Here is a 19,040-nt window from a genome sequence, read left to right as displayed (position 1 = left end):
CGACGGAGGTCGGGATCGAATCCGACTCGCATGGGCGTGAGGCTGCGCCACTGCGCCGTATTTCATATTCATTTTAAACGTGTGGCAAAAAAGGAAAATAAAAAAAAAAGCTTGTTAATTTCTTTTTCTTTCTGAGGACATCCCCACTTGATCAGTGTTATCGATCCCATTCACTCCTATTCACGGCAGCATTGTTGGATCGGATGAATAGGGACATTTGATTTTGATTCACACTGGTGTTTTTGAATAATGAAAACATGGCTCATAAAAACAAAATCACACCGTAAATCCACCAGTATCAGAAAAATGCGATTTATTAAAAATACACTAAATTTGCATACCCATATTTTCATACAAATCGAATCCATCTGTCCTGTATTTAAACGAACTTGATACTGAATTACAATGTGTTGGTTTACATTCATTTTGCTTAAAATTATAGTCTCATACATAGAATCCCCTTAAACAGAAACAACACAGGGAAACAAAATAATTACGCTAACCGCTTTCCTAAAGGTACTGCAGAAGTAACTTCTATTCCAGATTTCTGTTATGGCTCTACGTTACGGACATATTCTCCTGGTGGCCTACTGTAGCACAGAGAGTGCTGAATCCACTCTTGGTTCTTCTGCAAGAGATCCTGCAGACAGTATGCGGTGGGCAAACAGGAGCATATGGTCTCAGAGTTGTGCTTTGGGTCAGTCTGGGGCTCTGACGTCACAACGCGAAAGCACGCAGCCTCAGCGGCATTGTGTTTCTGAACCGGGCCACTGCTATTTGGAGAGGAGGACGGAGTTTGAGGCAAAATATATATAGCCCCATCCCAAGGGTGAATGCGTCTATGCTCTGATTTGTTTACAGATCCACTGTCAGTCCTTGTCGAGACGTTTGCAGCGTCTTGAGCTGATTCCGTCCGCGGGAAGTGAACCGATTCCCCTCCAGCCTGAAATAGGTTGAAGAAAAAAGAGGAAATAAATACATTGCATCGACGTTGAAAATAACGGGGAGACAGGGTTCTATATGATAAAAGCATACAGAGGCAAGTATCAGCAGGGCAGTCGTTAGATGCACAGTACAGATAGTCATTGCGCCCAAAGTTAATGCAGACACTTACCCAATATACTCCAGGCCGCTGTGATTCTTTATCAGATAGTTGAAAGAGGAGATCGATCGGTCTGTGAAGCAGTTGTAATTCAAATTCACGTGTGTCAAAGTGCGCATTTCGAGAAGTATGGAAACGAGTTCCTCGACGCAAGAATTTGTGAGACCGGTCTTGGTCAGGCTAGGATGAGAGAAAGAAGCAACATGAATCGGATGATCGACAGAGATTGATTATCGCACTTAGGGTGACATTAGAGAAATGTCAGAACTCCCGACGGTGTGTGGGGGGGGGGGGATTGGGGATCGGGCGGCGGTAGGGGATTGGCAGAATTACAGGCCACTTTATTCCCTCAAGCTTTTCCTGGGAGCGCAGTTTACCACTAACTCGCTTCTTGCTATAGTTTGGTAGCGGCTGCGTTGCTAAACAAGAATAACAACAATAACAACAACAACAGCAACAATAACAACAGAAGAGAAGTGTTTCATTTTCACTACTGTCAAAATGATAACCGATACTGTTTCATTGCAAATGCCTGACAGTTAAGCATTCGACACTTCCGCGGAAACTTTAGGAATAGTGTAACCTGATTTGTAAAGGCAGATATATTTGGTAAATGTGGAAGATGTTGAACTGAAATCCTCTCCACCTTTTCCCTTTGTTACAATGGTCACCACCTTCTATGGGATTGCATCTTCTTCAACCCTTTTCCATTGTTACGTAACGACCCCTCACACCTTTTACAATAATGGAGACATAGAAAGCCGGCAGCACAATACAGGTCCTCCGGCCCAGAAAGCTGTGGCGAACTTGTTCTTACCTGAGAAATTACCTACCGTGACCTATAACCCTCTATTTTTCTGAGCACCATGTACCTGTCCAGGAGTCTCTTTGAAGACCCTATCGTATCCGCCTCCACATCGTTGCCTGCAGCCCATTACATGCATTCAGCACTCTGCGTAAAAAAAAAAAACTTAACCCTGACATCTCCTCTGTACCTACTTCCAAGCACCTTAAAACTGTGCCCTCTCGTGCTCGCCATGTCAGCCCTGGGTAAAAGCTTCTGACTATCCACCCGATCAATGCCTCTCATCATCTTATACAGCTATCATCCTCAGTCACTCCAAGGAGAAAAGGCCGAGTTCACTCAAGCTATTCTCATAAGGCATGCTCCCCAATCCAGGCAACATCCTTGTAAAACTCCTCTGTACAAATCTATAGTTTCCATGTCCTTCCTGTAGTGAGGCGACCAGAACTGAGCACAGTACTCCACGTGAGGTTTGACCAGGGTCATACATAGCTGCAGTATTACCTCTCGGCTCTAAAACTCAATCCCACTGTTGATGAAGTCCAATGCATTATAAGCCTTCTTAACCACAGAGTCAACCTGGGTAGCAGCTTTGAGTGTCCTATGGACTTAGACCCCAAGATCCCTCTGGGCTTCCACACTGCTAAGAGTCTTATAATTAATGCTATATTCTGCCATCATATTTGACTGACCGAAATGAACGACCTCACACTTATCTGTGTTAATCTCCACCTGCCACTACTCAGCCCAGCTTCGCATCGTATCAATGTCCTGCTGTAACCTCTGACAAGCCTCCAACACTATCCACAACACCTCAACGTTAGTGTCATCAAAACATTTACTAACCCATCCCTCCACTTCCTCATCCAGGTCATTAATAAAATCACAAAGAGAAGGCGTCCCAGAACGGATTCCTGAGGTACACCGGTGGTCACCGACTGCCATGGATAACATGACCCTTCTACAACCACTCTTTACTTTCTGTGGGCAAGCCAGTTCTGGATCCAGAAAGTAATGTAGTTTTTGGATCGCATGTCTCCTTACTTTCTCAATAAGCCTTGCATAAGTTACCTCGTCAAATGCCTTGCTGAAATCCATATACACTACATCTACGGTTCTACGTTCATCAATGTGTTCAGTCACATCCTCAAAAAATTCAATCAAGCTAGTCAGGCACGACCTGCTTTTGACAAAGCTATGCGGACTATTACTAATCATGTTTTGCCTCTTCAAATGTTTATAATCCTGCCTCTCAGGATCTTCTCCATCAGCTTACCAGCCACTCAAGTAAGACTCACTGGTCTATCATTTTCTGGGCTATCACTACTCCCTTTCTTGACATGTGCAAACCTCCAGTCCTCTGTAACCTCTCCCGTTCTCATTGCTGATGCAAAGTTCGGCGCCAGAGGCTCAGCATTCTCCTCCCTCTCTTCCTACAGTAGCCTGCGATACATCCCGTCCGGTCCCGGGGACTTATCCAACTTCATGCTTTCCGAAAGATCAATCATATCCTCCTTCTTAATATCTACACGCTCAAGCTTTTATGTCCGCTGGAAGTCATCCCTACAATCGCCAAGATCCTTTTCCGTAGTGAATACTGAAGCAAAGTATTCATTAATATCTCCTCCGGTTCCACACACACTTTCCCACTGTCACACTTGATTGGTCCTATTCTCTCACATCCTTATCCTCTTGCTGTTAACACACCTGTAGAATACCTTGACGTTTTCCTTAATCCTGTCAGCCAGGGCCTTCTCATGGCCCCTTCTGGCTCTCCTAATTTCAATCTTAACTTCATTCCTGCTAACCATATAATTTTCTAGAGCTCTAACATTACATCGTTTTTTGAACCTTTCTTAAGCTCTTGTTTTCTTCTTGACTAGGTTTACAACAATCTGTGTACACCACGACTACTGTACTCTACCATCCTTTGCCTGTCTCATACGAACGTACCTGTGCAGAACCCCACACAAATATCCCCTGAACATTTGCCACATTTCTTCCGTACATTTCCCTGAGAGCGTTTGTTTCCGATTTACGTTTCCAAGTTCCTGCCTGATAGCCTCATATTTCCCCTTACTCCAATTAAACGTTTCCCTAACTTGTCTGTTCCGATCCCTCTCCAATGCTATAGTAAAGGAGATAGAATTGTGATTATTATCTCAAAAATGCTCTCGCACTGAGAGACCTGACACCTGACCAGGTTCATTTCCCAATACCAGATCAAGTACAGCCTCTCCTCTTGTAGGCTAATCTGCATATTGTGTCAAGAAACCTTCCTGAACACACCTAACACGCATCTCCCCATCTAAACCATCCACTCTACGAGATGGCAATCAATCAAACAGATGTCCCTGTTGCTATAGTGTGGTAGATATAAAACACGCAGTTAGAGTTATTGACACATTTCGTTTTCTAACTTCCACCCACAGAGACCCCGTAGACAACCCCTCCATGACTTCCTCCTTTTCTGCAGACGTGACACTATCTCTGATCAACAGCGCCTTGTCCCGACCTCTTTTGCCTCCCCCAACCCCCCGTCCTTTCTGAAGCATCTAAAGCCTGGCAATTCTAGTAACCATTCCTGCCCCTGAACCACCCAAGTCTCTGTAATGGCCACAACATCATAGCTCCAAGTGCTGATACATGTTCTAAGCTCATCCACTTTCATCATATAACTCCTCACATTAGTCTGAGCGCGTCCCTTCTCTATCACATGCCTATCCTCCGTTTCGCACTGTCTCTGAGCTTTCTCTATTTGCAAGACAACCTCCCTTTCCTCAGGCACTTTACTTCGGTACCCACATAAACCTCCACCCCCCAAGAAATTCTAGTTGAAACTCTCCCCAATAACCTTAGCAAACCTCGCCGCCAGAATATTGGTCCCCCTGGCATTCAAGTGCAATCCGTTCTTTTTCTACAGATCACACCTGCCCCAAAAGATGTCCCAATGATCCAGAAATCTGAACCCCTTCCACCCGCTCCAATCCCTCAGCCACGCATTTATCCTCCATCTCATTCTATTCCTGTACTCACTGTCATGTGGCACAGGCAGTAATCCCGAGATTACTACCTCTGGTCCATCTTCTCAACTTCCATCCTAGCTCCCTGGAGTCTGTTTTCAGGACCTCCTCCCCTTTTCCTACCTATGCTACTGGTACCAATGTGTCCCACGTCCTCTGACTGTTCTCCTTCCCAATTCAAGATACCGCGGACTCGATCCGAAACATCCCGGATCCTGGTACCTGAGAGACAAACTGCCATCCTCGTTTCTTTCCTTTGTCCAAATAATCGCCTCTCTGACACCCTAACTATAGAGTCCCCTATCACTGATGCCATCCTCTTCCTTTCCCTACCCTTCTGAGCCACAGGGAGAGACATCGTGCCAGAGGCGCGACCACTGTTGCTTCCCCCAGGTAGGCCATCTCTCCGAGCAGTACTCAAACAGGTGCACTTACTGTTAAGGGGACAGCCACTGGGGTACTCTCTAGCATTTACCCCTTGCCGTTCGCTCTCCTGACTTTTACTGACTTATCTATCTCCCCATGCCCCAGAGTGACTACCTGCCTACAGCTCCTCTCTATCACCTCTTCACTATACCTGGCCAGACGAAGGTCATCGAGCTGCATCTTCAGCTCCCTCATGCTAATTTGCTGCAGCTCGATGCACTTGGTGCAGATGTGGCGGTCCGGAAGGCTGGGAATCTCCAGGACCTCCTACTTCTGACACCGAGCAGAGATAACCGGCCTCGCATACATACTTTCTGTCTGTATTCTACACAGATAACCTACTTCGCCTCGACCCTTTATCGCCGAAGCTCCGTTGAGCCAAACCCTTCCTACTCTGTCACTCTCTACACCGACGGCAGCTGTAGAAAATCTGTCTTCTTTTTAACCCTTCTCGCTGTCCTCACTGGCTGACCTCCACGCACTTGCGCAGTCGTTCAAACCGCTGAAGAAATTACCTGAGTTCTATATGCACATATATTTGGAAACAGTGGAAATTGTTGCCTGAAAAATTCTCCACCTTTTCCCTTTATTATAAAATTGACCACTGTCTATCGGATTCCACCTTCTTCAACCTTTCGCCGTTGTTACATAACGACGTTCACACCTTTTACATCATTCCCACTCTTCTCCCTCACTTTCCTGAATATTACCTGAATCCTCACCTATAGCCCGCCAACTCTTACTCTTTTCCACTCCCAGCTCCTTACATTTGCTATTCCCCCTCTTTCTCCGATGCTCATGAAAGGTTTCGACCCGAAACAAAAATCCTCCATGTTTGCTGCCTGATCAGCCGAGTTTCTCCAGCTTCTTTGTAGACTTTCTGGGGTTTACAGAATTCGCAATCTGTGGAAACTCCACTGAACGAAATGAGTCAGAATTCACCTGCACTCCACCCAGCAGGTCGGTACTCCTTCATCCACCCACACCCCCCCAATCCACTGCATCTCGCTTGAAGCCAACGGTCTTGTGTCGCGTTTAATTCGCTAAATGGCTTTCTGCGCATGCTCGCACTGGAGTTCGAGGAGGTCTGCTCTTCCCCCGTTCGATTCCGTTGTCAATCCACTGCCCTAACACAAGAGTCCACTGACAAACAGCGATTAGCGACGCCGTCTCCCGTCTAATCCAGCGCCAGCGCTGTTGAGGAACACGGATGAACGGGAAGTTTCTGGGAGAACTTGGTATTAAACGTCCAGCTAAAACTTACCACAGTGTCTTCGTTTTACATTCCCACTCAGTCTTAACCGCCGCAACCAGGTTCACTGCTGAATCTCCAAGTTTATTTTCACCCAGGATCAGCTCCGGCAGTGAACGGTTTCTAACAACAGTGAAGGCGAGCCTTTCGGCGGAAGAATCTCTGAGGCCATTACACCACAGGCTACCATGACAGGAATTATGGGGAAAAAAACAAATACATAGTTTTAAATGTAAGGAAATGGCTGGTTAATTTAATGATAATAATTGAATAATAATATAATATTTAATACAACAGTAAAATTATATTGTTTTATTCATACTTCGCGGAATGGGCCCTGCCGGTCCAAGGAGTCGCATTGCCGAGCAACCCACCCATTTAACCCTAGCATAAACACAAAACAGTTTAGAGTCGCCAATGAACCTACGAAATATCGCGTGTGTGGAACGTAGCTGGAAACAGGAGCCTTCAAAGGAAACCCAAGCGGTCACGGGGAGAGGTACGAATTCTTGAAAAGCGGCATCGGCAGTGAAATCCATATTTCGGCACCCGAGCAGAAACATAGTCGCATTTGCAGTAATGCTGCCCGAGCGCCCCTGGGGTTTTCATTTCAAGTTGACGTTTAAATTTATTGGCAGCTAACTGTATAAATTTGCAAGCTAACTGAACAACATTCCTCCGGACAGTCGTGCATATATCACATAAATCAAAATAAAACAGTGTTTTAAATGATCGTACCAATGATTTATAGATCAGTGTGTCTTACTTCAGTGGTCAGTAAGTTGATGGAGAAGATCCTGACAGGCAGGATTTATGAACATTTGGAGAGACGTAATATGATTTGGAATAGTCAGCATGACTTTGTCAAAGGCAGGTCGTGCCTTATGAGCCTGATTGATTTTTTGAGGATGTAACTAAATACATCCTCAAAAAGGTGGAAGAAGGTGGAGCAGTAGATGTTGTGTATATGGATTTCAGCAAGGTATTTGATCAGGTACCCACTGCAAGGCTTACTGAGAAAGTAAGGAAGCACGTCATGCAAGGGGACCTTGCTTTGTGGATCCAGAATTGGCTTCCCCACAGAAGGTAAAGTGTGATTGCAGGACGAGTCATAGTCTGCATGGATTTTGGTGACCAGTGGTGTGCCTCAGGGATCTGCTCTGGGACACCCTTTCTTCGTGACTTTTATAAGTTACCTATATGGGTTAGTAAATGGGTCGATAACACAAAGGTTGGGCGTGTTGAGGATAGTGTGGAGGACTGTCAGAGGTTACAGAGGGACATCGATAGGATACAAAACTGGGCAGAGAAGTGGCAGATGTATTTCAACCCAGGTAAGTGTGAATTGGTTCATATCGGTCGGTCAAATATGATGGCAGAATTTAGTATCAATAGTAAGACTCTTGGCAGTGTGGAGGATCAGAGGGATCTTGGGCTCCGTGTGCATGGAACACTCAAAGCCGCGGCGCAGGTTGAATAAGTGGTTAACAAAGCATACGGTGCATTGGCCTACAGCAACCATGGGATTCAGTTTAAGAGCCAAGAGCTAATGTTGCAGCTCTATAGGAACCTGGTCGGACCCCATTTGGAATACTGTGCTGAGTTCTGGTCACCTCAATACAGGAAGGATATGGAAACTATAGAAAGGATGTAGAGGAGATTGACAAGGATGTTGCTTGGATTGGTGAGCAACCCTTATGAGAACAGGTTGAGTGAACTTCTCCTTTGATCCACTGAGCGACGGTGGATGAGATGTGACCTGACAGAGGGATGAAATGGTTAACAAGAGAGGGCACAGTTTTAAGGTACTTGAAAGTAGGTACAGGGGGAATGTCAGGGGTAAGTTTTCTTTCGCAGAGAGTGGTGAGTGCGTGGAATAGGCTACCGGCGACGGTGGTGGAGGTGGATACAATAGGGTCTTTTAAGAGGCTCCTGGATAGATATGTAGAGCTTAAAAAAATAGAGGGCTATGGGTAACCCAAGGTAATTTCTAAAGTATGTCCATGTTCGGCAGAGTATTGCGGGCCGAATGACCTGTATTGTGCTGTAGGCTTTCTATGTTACTATGTTTCTATGATAGTAAGGGAAAATATTTATAGATTAGGGCAGCGTATTACGTCTGGTAATGTATTGTTTCAGGGGTGGACAACGTCGTAGAGCAAAACAAATCTTACTCCAACGTCTGCAGCTTGCTGTCCGCGTTAATCAGCGCTTCGGCCAGAAGTTCCACTCCCGCATCCCCCAGATCGTTGTTACCCAGTTCAAGTTCCGTCAGCCATCGGTTGCTGCCGAGAGCGCTAGCGAGGTCCTGGGCAGAAGCTGTCGTGAGCCCGTTCGCGCGCAACCTGACGATGAGATGCATGGGGAATGTTACAAGCTTGCGGTAGATTGGGAGGCTAGGATAAATTTACAATTAGTTTAGATTATGAGGACACGCAGTCCTCTTTTATTGTCATTTAGAAATGCATGCATTAAGACATGATACAATGTCCCTCCAGTATGATATCACAGAAGCACAGGACAGACCAAGATTGAAAAACTGACAAAAACACAGAATTATAATATATAGTTACAACAGTGCAAAGCAATACCGTCATTTGATAATGAACAGACCATGGGCACGGGAAAAAAAAGAAGTTTCAAAGTCCCTCGAAAGTCCCATCCTCTCACGCAGACGGTAGAAGGAAGAAAACTCTCCCTGCCATGAACCTCCAGGGCCGCAAACTCGCCGATGCAAAGAGGAAGTGAAAGTTTGAAAGGGAAACTCAATTAGAATTGCAATCTGTAAAATATTAGTAGCTTAGTTCAGATCAAGGGGATAACATGGATTTCGGGAAGACAGCTGAAAACATGTCTATGAAACTTGGGGATGAAAAGGAGATTCACAACTTTGGAGATACATGGGAGTTCAGACACCGGAAATCTGGATCAATACATCGAATTCTGCAGTTCAGGCAGCAGATGTGTAGGCAAGTGAACGGTCGAAATATCTGCTGTAGAAAGAAAGACAATATTGTATTGAATTTGAATTGAAATTAATTGAATTTTATTTATCTGAATCTTCCACCCGTCCCGCGACGCCAGGGGTTTAAAATCGATTCGTTAAGACTGTGCCGCAAAGTACGGACTTGTGAATTTATAAGTCTAATGGTCTGTACACAAAAAAAAAGCTGTCCCGCAGCCTGTGGGTCCTGGTTTTATTGCTGCAGTACCGTTTGCTAGCGGAAGCAGCTGAAAGAATTGATGGCTGGAGTGAGTGGTGTAGCTGATTATCTTATAGGCCTTCTTTACGCACCTGGGAAAAGGAAGTGGGAAAGCCAAAGGAAAAGTTCGGGAGAAAGGTGGGGCAAGAGCTGTCACGAGCTATGTGGATCCGCTTGATGGCTGCAATGTAGGTAAGGGACGGGGAGAGTGGGAATGACGTTAGAATCTGGGTGTGACAAGAGAATTGAAAAAAAAAGACTGACGACCACGGAAAATGATAGACTAGGGCAGCATAATGGGAACTAAGCAGGAAGGGGAACCAGTTAGATGGGAACAGGTGATAGGGAGATGCGGACGCTGGGTGGAAACACAAAGGAAGTACAGGAAGAAAGGACGTGTTAACCCACATTATGGGTTGGGGTCTGCTGCATCTTAGATAAGGTTATTGACATACAAACACAATGCATGCATGATAGAAACATGTATTACGCATTTAAGATTTGATTTGCGTTGAAGAGCTGCGTGAAGAGCAAGAGGTGTTGAGAATAATGAGGCAAAAGAGCCAGTCCAATTTGCGTCGAAAAGATCCATCCACAATTCTCAGAGTCATCTGCTCACCGTAGCTTGATAAGTTTGCACTCCGGGTTTTCTAAAGCCTTTGATAGCACTTTCACGCCTGAGTCACCCAGCTCATTATAATTCAGGTCCAGTTCCTGCAGTGAGCAGCTTCTATGGAGAATGGAGACCAGGTCGTCGGCGCTATAATCCGTGAGGCCGTTCATAGCCAGCCTGATGATAAAAAAGAGTAATACGAGATGAAGAAGACATGCACTATTGATTGTGAACGTGAATTCAATGGCTATTTATTAGGTACAGGAGGTGATCGCGCTGTGGCCTTCTGCTATTGTAGCACATCCAGTTCAAGGTTCCACGTGTTAGTGGGTTCATAGTTGCTCTTCCACACGCCACCGCCTTAACTCCCCTGTAGCTCTCCTGCCAGTTTGAAGCTATTGTCGCACTTTCTCCTGACTTCTCTCATTTACAATTTTTTTTTCGCCTCCAGATCTGCTGCTGACGAGATTTGCTTTTCACGCAGCATTCTCTGTAATCACTAAATGCCCTGTCAGTGTAAAACACTGAAGATCTGCAGTTTGTGAGATGCTCAATCCGCTCCGTCTGGCACTATCAATCATTCTACGGTAAATTACACTTAGATCACATTTCTTCCCCATTCTGATGATTGATCTGAAATAAATAAATAAAAATATAAAACAACTAAACCTCTTAACCATGTCTTCATGTTCCTTGTATTAGTGCCAGAGGATTGGCTGATAAGATACTTGCATTGAGATACAGGTGTACTTCATAATGTGGCCACTGAATGTCATAGCTTTCAGTAAAAGTTGCTGTAGGAAACTATCGGATTTGGACGCAGAAAAGTTTATTCTTTTTACATCCAGAAATACTGCCTACAAGATGATCTGCTCCAGCAGATTTCTGCTGCGCCAGAGTTCAGAATACGCAATGTACTTTGTCTCAGTTTGCCTCGGTGTTTGAAGCCTAGTGGAATGAACACAATCCTTCAGAATCCGTTACATACCGAAGTATCTGTATTTGGCAGTTCGGTTTCATCAAATACTCAGACAACAGTTTCAATCCTGAATCCCGCAACTGATTGCAGTTGAGTCTAAAAGGAAAGAGACACAGAAACAAATCAAGCACAAGAAAGGACCCCAAAGATAAAGAGGCTCCTGAGATGCCCATCGGTCATTTAGAACGAAGAGGAAGAGGATTTTCTTTAGCCAGAGAGTGGTGAATCTGTGGAATTCTTTGGCACAGTCAGCTGTGGAGGCCAAGTTTTTACGTATATTTACGGCAGAGGTTGATAGATTTTAGATTGTTCAGGGCATGTAGAGATAGGTGGAGAAGGCAAGGGATTGGGACTGGGAGGAAAATCCACACAGCAATGATGGAATTGGGAGCAGACCCGAAGGGCCAAATCGGCTCGTTATGTTTCTTGATAACTTGGAAACTGTCAGCCTTATGTTAATGATCGGCGGAGCCTTAAGAAAACGACATCTATCTTTAAGGACATGCCGCCCTCTCATCGTTACCATTGAGAAGGAGGCAAAGCAGCCGAAAGGCACATAATCAGAGATTCAGGACCAGACGTTTCCCCCTATGACAGCTGATTTCAAAATGGACTACTTTTCTAGCACTATTTTTTTTGACGTAATGACGTGGGTTTATATATTAGTGATAGAGACATATGGATAGTTACCCCAGTCCCTGGCATTTCTGAATCACTGGTCCCAGTCGCTCGAGTCCTTCGTGCCCGATATAGCAGCTCTCCAAATTGAGGTGTTTTATAGTGTCACTGAGCTCAACAGCATCAGACAGGATGGCACAGTCAGTTGGAGTCAGTAGCGATCCACTGAATGAAATATTTTCCGCAGATCCCATTGTAGCCTGAGCTAATTTTCGATCCTGAGATTCAATCACGTATTGTAGTGCATTCAACAGTTGCCTTTTGTTGGGTGCGGTCTCTGTGCTTTCAATCTGGAGGACAATCTCCTTCTGCGCCCATTCGTTAACTTGTTGAGCTGTCTGATCAGGAAACGGACCCAGGAATTCCTGTAGAGTCCAGTCTGATCCGCTGTGGGAGAGGCCGACGACAAATCGAAGAAATACCTCAAATCGGCCATCTTCTGCACGATGGACTTCATCGAGAAGCTTCAGGATGTCCCCAGGATCAGTACGCAGGAATTGCGTGAGTGCGGCAACAAACTGTTGAATAATGAGGTGAGTAAATGCGTACACCACGCTCCGCGTGGAATTTTTCCTCTTCAGCAATTCCATCATGAAACTAGACAGGAAGCTGGAAGGTTTCAAATCGTATTTAATCAGATCTTCAGCTGTAAACTCAGTCTTCTTCTCGGACACTCCGTTGAAAGCCATATTACCCACCATCATCAGCGCGTCATCGGGTTTCTCAGTGCCACGTCCGTGGTGTTTCAGGATGTTGTAAATATGCCTGGAAAAGGTTCGTGTTATAGTAATCGGCAGATCCCACCGCTTGTTGTCTGTTTTTACGTACGTGTCCCCGAGTGACTGGCAGATCGCTGAACAGTAGAGTGGATTATAGCTGATGCTGTAAAGGATCTTGTTCTCCTCCTGGAGTTTGAATGCAGACGTTGCCACTGCCTGATCTTCAAAAAACCTACCGAAGTATTCCTTTTGTTCCTCAACAGAAAATCCCAGGATTTCAGCCCACAGAGCGATGTCTGCCTTTTCTAATAAATGTAACGCAGCGGGACGGGTGGTCACCAGCACTGAACACCCTGGGAGCAGTTTATGTTGGATTAAACTGGACACAATGTCAGACACATCACATTGCCACTCAGGATCCGGGCACGTATGCTGAGTTCGTGCGTTACTCCGAATGTTCGTAAAATCGATTCTGTGCTTGAATTCATCCAAACCATCAAATATAAACAGCAGTGCCTTCGGGTTCTTCCAGACCTCTCCCAAGACATTCCCAAGGTGTTGATATTGATTCAGAATCAGTTCCGTCAGGTTTATTTTGTGTTTAATTTTGTTTAAATCCCTGAATTTGAAACTGAAGACAAATTGAAACTGCTGAAATATTTTCCTCGTGGCCCAGTCATAAATAATCTTTTGCAGCAGTGTAGTTTTCCCGATCCCTGGGATTCCTAGCAAAGCTACTGAACTACCAAATGTGATTCTACTCAATGAATAGCTGCTGCAGAACAATTGTTCCGTTCGCAGTTTTTCCAGTTCAATATAGTTCTTTTCCAGTTTATCTCTCCACTCCTCATTGTCCCGATGTCCTTCCCACAGCTCATGTTCCGTTATCCTCCAGCCTCGGTCAGTGGAAACCACCGTGAGCTCACAGTATTGATCAGGCAACTGGAAGTATTCACTGTCCTCTTCCGCCTCCGGAATTGTTTCTATTTTCATTCTTTCATTTTCCTCCCGCAATATTTCCTTGTGTTTCTGTTGAACGTCTGAAAAAAAAAGAACAGACGGAATGTTTATTTATTTCCATGATTAATCCCATAGATTTAATTCAATATCATGCATAATTGCGGAAAATTTGTTGGGTACAGGGACAGTACATAACTCCATTGTGGCGATAGTACAAGGGAAACATCTCGCCCTTACGTTGTATTATATTGAATGGGTCGCCATCACAACATAGAAGAATTACAGATGCTGAAATCGAGAACAAACCTCAATAAGATACAGGAACTCGCGCAAGCACGTAGCATTCATGAAGAGAAATTGACAGAATATTAAAGTAAAATTAAAATGGAACAGAAGGTATGTACTCGGTAGAAAGGACACATGGGGTATCTTGGTGCAATAACTTGCAAGCCGGGGTAGATTCAAATGAGGGGTGATAGTTAGATGGAAGAGGGAAGAGTCGAGTCCAGAAGTGAATCACAATCAGGTTGACTATCACCGGCTAATACAGTGAAATTTATTAACTTTGCTGCAGCAGTAGAGTGAAATTCGTAATAAATAAATCTGGAGGAAAAAAAAAACTGAATTAGTGTTATTGTATTTATGTCTATTAAATAGTTACGTTAAAAAAAAAGTAGTTAAGAAAAGTAGTCCACTTAGAAATCAGCTGGCAAAGGGCAAAAATCTGATCCTGGTTATGTGCATTCAGGCTTCTGTACCACTTTCCCGACGGTAACGATGAGAAGGTGACATGTGCTGCGTGGTGTGGATCCTTAAAGATGAACGTCTTCTTCCTAAGGCACCGCTGATCATTAACGGTCCCCACCACCCAGGAACTTAGGTGCTGCCTTTATAGGAATCTGACTGGAAAAGAAGGTGGTGCATGGACGCTGCTAATGGAGGCGGGATTGTGAAAAAAAAATCTGTAACTTTTTATTTGTTGTTTATTTATTGAATACGCAAGGCGGAAGGGGCCCTTCCAGACCTCCAACCCACGTCGCCCAGCAATTCCCCCAATTTAATGTGAGCTCAATAACGGGGCAAAGTACAATGAACAATTAACTTATCAACTGGTATATCATAGAACATAGAACATAAAACATAGAACATAGAACATAGAATATTACAGCACATTACAGGCCCTTCGGCCCACAATGTTGTGCCAACCCTCACTGGAGTGTTGGAGAGAACCGGAACACCCGAAAGAAGCACGGTCGTCCGAGGGAGAGCATGCAAACTCCTTACAGGCAGCGGCGGAACTTGAGCGTGGGAAACATGGACTATAAGCTATGGTGCACGCGCAAAACTGGACAGTGACCTCAGGGGGAAGCAGATCAGTTGCACATCATGAGAAGCTGTATTAACGAGTTTCCCTTCAGATCTATTCGTTGCCTTGTGTACTCTGATTAGATTTATCTCTGTTCTGATAACGCACGTATGCACATGAAATAAGTAACGACATAAAATGAAGTAAGTTATTAATTAACTGATTAAGTATCTCATACTGTGTGATTGTGCAAAAGTGCAATACACACACACATATAATATATATATATATACTGTATATATGTATGTCAGACTGCAGGCAGGGGACATAGAAATGGAGGTCAGTGAAGCAGAGACAGAGGGCCAGAGACCACGGCAGGACAAGCCACTGTGCGGGATATACCATCGCCAGATATTAGAGCTATATGACATAAGAAAATCCTACCAGTAGCTGGAAAGGGTGGGGCTGAGGGACAGCACACAGGCGCTGCTCATGGCTGCACAATTCCATCCCGTTGACTGTGGAGAGGAACCTGGCAGAGAGCAACGAACACACAATACACAAGAGACTGTGCTCTGGTGCAACAAGCAATTTGCCACAGGAATTCCGCTACCTCAGTATCATCTATAAAGGCAAACTAATTTTCGTCGGTTCGTGACGGCTGATAACACTCAGACACTCTGACCACACTTATACATGCTGTTCGACACTTTAAATGCTGCAAGATTATTTTCTTACTCGGTATCAACTTCGGCCACTGAGAAGCAGTACCTACCATAAATCTCATCTCAGGTTTTTGCATTAAGTATTACAACGACTTGATGTGACATTTCTCTGAGTTTCTATAGAAGCTAGACTGGTACAGCACAGAAACAGGCCATTCTGCCTTTAGTGTTGTGTCGAATCAGCTAAAGAGCAAATTAAAAACATTCCTTCCTACATACAACATGTCCATATCCCTCAATCTTCCATAGATCGATTTGCCAATTCAAACATTTCTTAAAGGTCTCTAATGCATTTGCCACTACCTGCATACCACGTAGCGCATCCTAGGCACATTTCTACCCTGGGAATTAGATACTCTATGTCCAGTCTATCTATCTCTCATAACTTGCAATCTCTATCATATCTTCCCAAAGCCCCCAGCGCTCGAGAGAAAACAACCCGATTTTCTCCAGCATCTTGCGATAGTGCATGCCATCTAAACCAATTAGCATCCTGGTAAACCTCCCCTGCACCCTCTCCAAAGCCTGAACATCATTTCTGTAATGGGTTGACCAGAGTCCATGCAATAATCCAAACGTGGCCAAACCAGAGTTTCATAAGGTTGCAACATAACCTCTTGACTTTTGAACTCAGTGCCTCGACTAATAACCGCCTTATCTAATTGGAGATATGAACATGGATACGAAGACTGGATAGCAACACTCTTAAGGATTATGTGGGATTTTACCAAACGCCTTCGAAAATTCATTTAGGCAACACCCACTGCCCTACTCTTATCAATTCCTTTCCTTAACGTATCAAAAAATTGAATCAAGTTAGTAAGACGCGACCTGCCCCGCAAAAAACAAAACATCCTAGATCTCACTGATTAGGCCATGGGTGTCCAAATGCTTATATGTACTATCCCTAAGGATTTTCTCCAATAATTTCCCTATAACTACTGTGCGATTCTCTGTTTTACAGTTCCCAGGATTTTCCAGTGTTCCCTTTTTAAACAGAGCTCCTCCGGAAACTTGACTGTGGCTAGGGAGGACGCCAAGCTACTGGTCAAGAACCCTGCCATCTCGTATTTTGCCTTCTTCAGAACTCTGTCTGTTCTTATCAAGGGACGCAAGTGCTGTTAGCTTTCGTACCGAAGCAGGAGCCTTGGAATTAGCTTCCGGGTTGTGAAAATGATTGACAAAGTTTCTAGACAGTTATTCTGTTTGATTTCCAGAGAATGGTCTGTTCCAGAGTAGAAACTCTACTTATATATGTAATTGTTGTTTTTTTTCCGACTCCGCTGCTGACAATACATCTGAGAACAGCTAAGGTCCCGTTATCCCTCTGACAGGGATGCATGAGCTTTTACAGCGAACCCAACGAGAACTTGTGGGCTCTCACCGATTATTTCGAGTTCACTGCAGATCGCTAGTGTTTTGCAATACGCCAGATAACTGTTTGCATTACTTCCAAAGGCTGGAAGTAATGTAGAAATCTTTGAACCATACCCGGCTGGTGACATAGTGATATCAGCGTCGGACTTCGGGAGGCAAGGTCAAGAGTTCTAATCCAGCTGGCTCCCCTGCACGCTTTCCATCCGTGCTGGGTTACGAGCTGGTGATCTCTTTGGAAACTCACCCGGCAGAAGGCAAAGGCAAACCACCGCTGTAACTTGCCTGGTACGCGGTTCCCCACTACGTCAGAGAGGCGTGGAGGGAAATTGTCCGCTAACAGGAGAAACTCCAGATGCGACGTACCTTTATCAAGGGTAATGTGTGATTAATGTCAATATACGAAGATAGTGAACAAATTTTCCCAGATTCTTCCTCTTTCAGAAAAATAAATAAATACTATTGATACCGATCAGTTTGTTCTATAACTTATCTCTTACCTCGTAGTTGACAGGGTAATTCTGGTATATCTTGCCCGTTGTTCATGGATTCAAATACATAGGGACCCGTTAAAAGGAATGAACTTTCGTAAATTCAGATTTGACTAATACTGCTAAATCTGCAATCGAGTTAGATTTTTTTTTTTTTTTTACCGATTTTCTGGATTTCGTTCAGAATTTTGTCCAGCTTTGGCGACTCATTTCTCATTTTCACAAACGCTTCCCACATCACCCTTTGGGCACCGGAGCCTTTCTCCATCACTAGACTGAGGAAGAGTTTCGAACCGTCTGTCCTGTCACCCTTTTCTGCGTGCTCAGTGACTCTCTGCAAAAAAAAAAAGACAGCAATAAGTTTGTTGCGAGGTGGACTCAACCTCCGACATATTATTTACGTATTTACTCATTTTTGCTCATTCTCTGTGTCTTCAAAATTAATGTCGACTTCCTGTCAGCTGGAATCAGTCCAGTGCTTCTGTGCTCTCTCACTATCAAAACGTTTTCCCTCTCAGAACGGCTGCTCTTTTTTCTTCCCTGCACCATCCTCTATAAGACCCAGAGACCATAGTTCATGAAAGACCCAGGAGAACAGTAGTTTCTGAGATGATCCAACGACACCGCAGGCCGCCAACAATCATTCCACTGTCAACATCCCTTAGATCTCATTTTTTCCCCATAACGATGTTTCTCTCGAACAACAACTGAAGAACTTGGTCTTATTTACATGCTTTACGTGATTCATTTATGAGTGCCAACTGAACTGCTGGCATTTCCAATAATAAATGTTGCCACAGGCGGCTGTGGAGGCCAAGTCATTGGGTGTATTTAAGACGGAGATAGATAGGTTCTTGATTAGCCATGGCATCAAAGGAGATGGGTGAAAGCAGGAGAGTGTGAATGACTGGATGAATTGGATCAGCCCATGACTGAATGGCGGAGCAGACTGGCCAACTTCCGCTCCTCGTATATCTTATAATAAGAAACATAATAGAATCAATACAAAACAAACAAACAAACAAACTGTACACAAGCAAGGACGTACAAACAACCAAAATGCATAAGAATGCATAATGGTAATGATAATAATACATTAATAATAAAGAGTGCTAAATTGCTGAATATGCAGGCAGGTGTCTGGAAAACCGAGAAAGATAGAGCCAACATTGAACATAGAACATAGAACATAGAATAATACAGCACAGTACAGGCCTTTCGGCCCACAATGTTGTGCCGACCCTCAATCCCTGCCTCCCATATAAGCCCCCACCTTAGATTCCTCCATATACCTGTCTAGTAGTCTCTTAAACTTCACTAGTGTATCTGCCTCCACCACTGACTCAGGCAGTGCATTCCACGCATCAACCACTCTCTGAGTGAA

General features: G+C 44.4%; 1 protein-coding gene across 1 annotated transcript in view; it reads right to left on the bottom strand.

The window, feature by feature from the left end:
- Positions 1-855: 855 nt before the first annotated feature.
- LOC140208068 (NACHT, LRR and PYD domains-containing protein 3-like) overlaps positions 856-19,040 on the bottom strand; it is a 41,683-nt gene continuing 23,498 nt past the window's right edge. Inside the window, exons 3-11 of the mRNA XM_072276593.1 lie at positions 17,813-17,990; positions 17,666-17,725; positions 12,094-13,840; positions 11,413-11,499; positions 10,431-10,601; positions 8,783-8,953; positions 6,621-6,791; positions 1,115-1,282; positions 856-943 (exon numbers count right to left, since the gene is read on the bottom strand). Coding sequence (XP_072132694.1) covers positions 856-943; positions 1,115-1,282; positions 6,621-6,791; positions 8,783-8,953; positions 10,431-10,601; positions 11,413-11,499; positions 12,094-13,840; positions 17,666-17,725; positions 17,813-17,990 — 2,841 coding nt within the window. The remainder of the gene's footprint in view (positions 944-1,114; positions 1,283-6,620; positions 6,792-8,782; positions 8,954-10,430; positions 10,602-11,412; positions 11,500-12,093; positions 13,841-17,665; positions 17,726-17,812; positions 17,991-19,040) is intronic.

This window comes from Mobula birostris, chromosome 13, assembly GCF_030028105.1.
Source record: "Mobula birostris isolate sMobBir1 chromosome 13, sMobBir1.hap1, whole genome shotgun sequence".
NCBI lineage: Eukaryota > Metazoa > Chordata > Chondrichthyes > Myliobatiformes > Myliobatidae > Mobula > Mobula birostris.
Note: the sequence above shows the minus strand (reverse complement) of the source record. Positions and strands in the feature narration are given on the sequence as shown.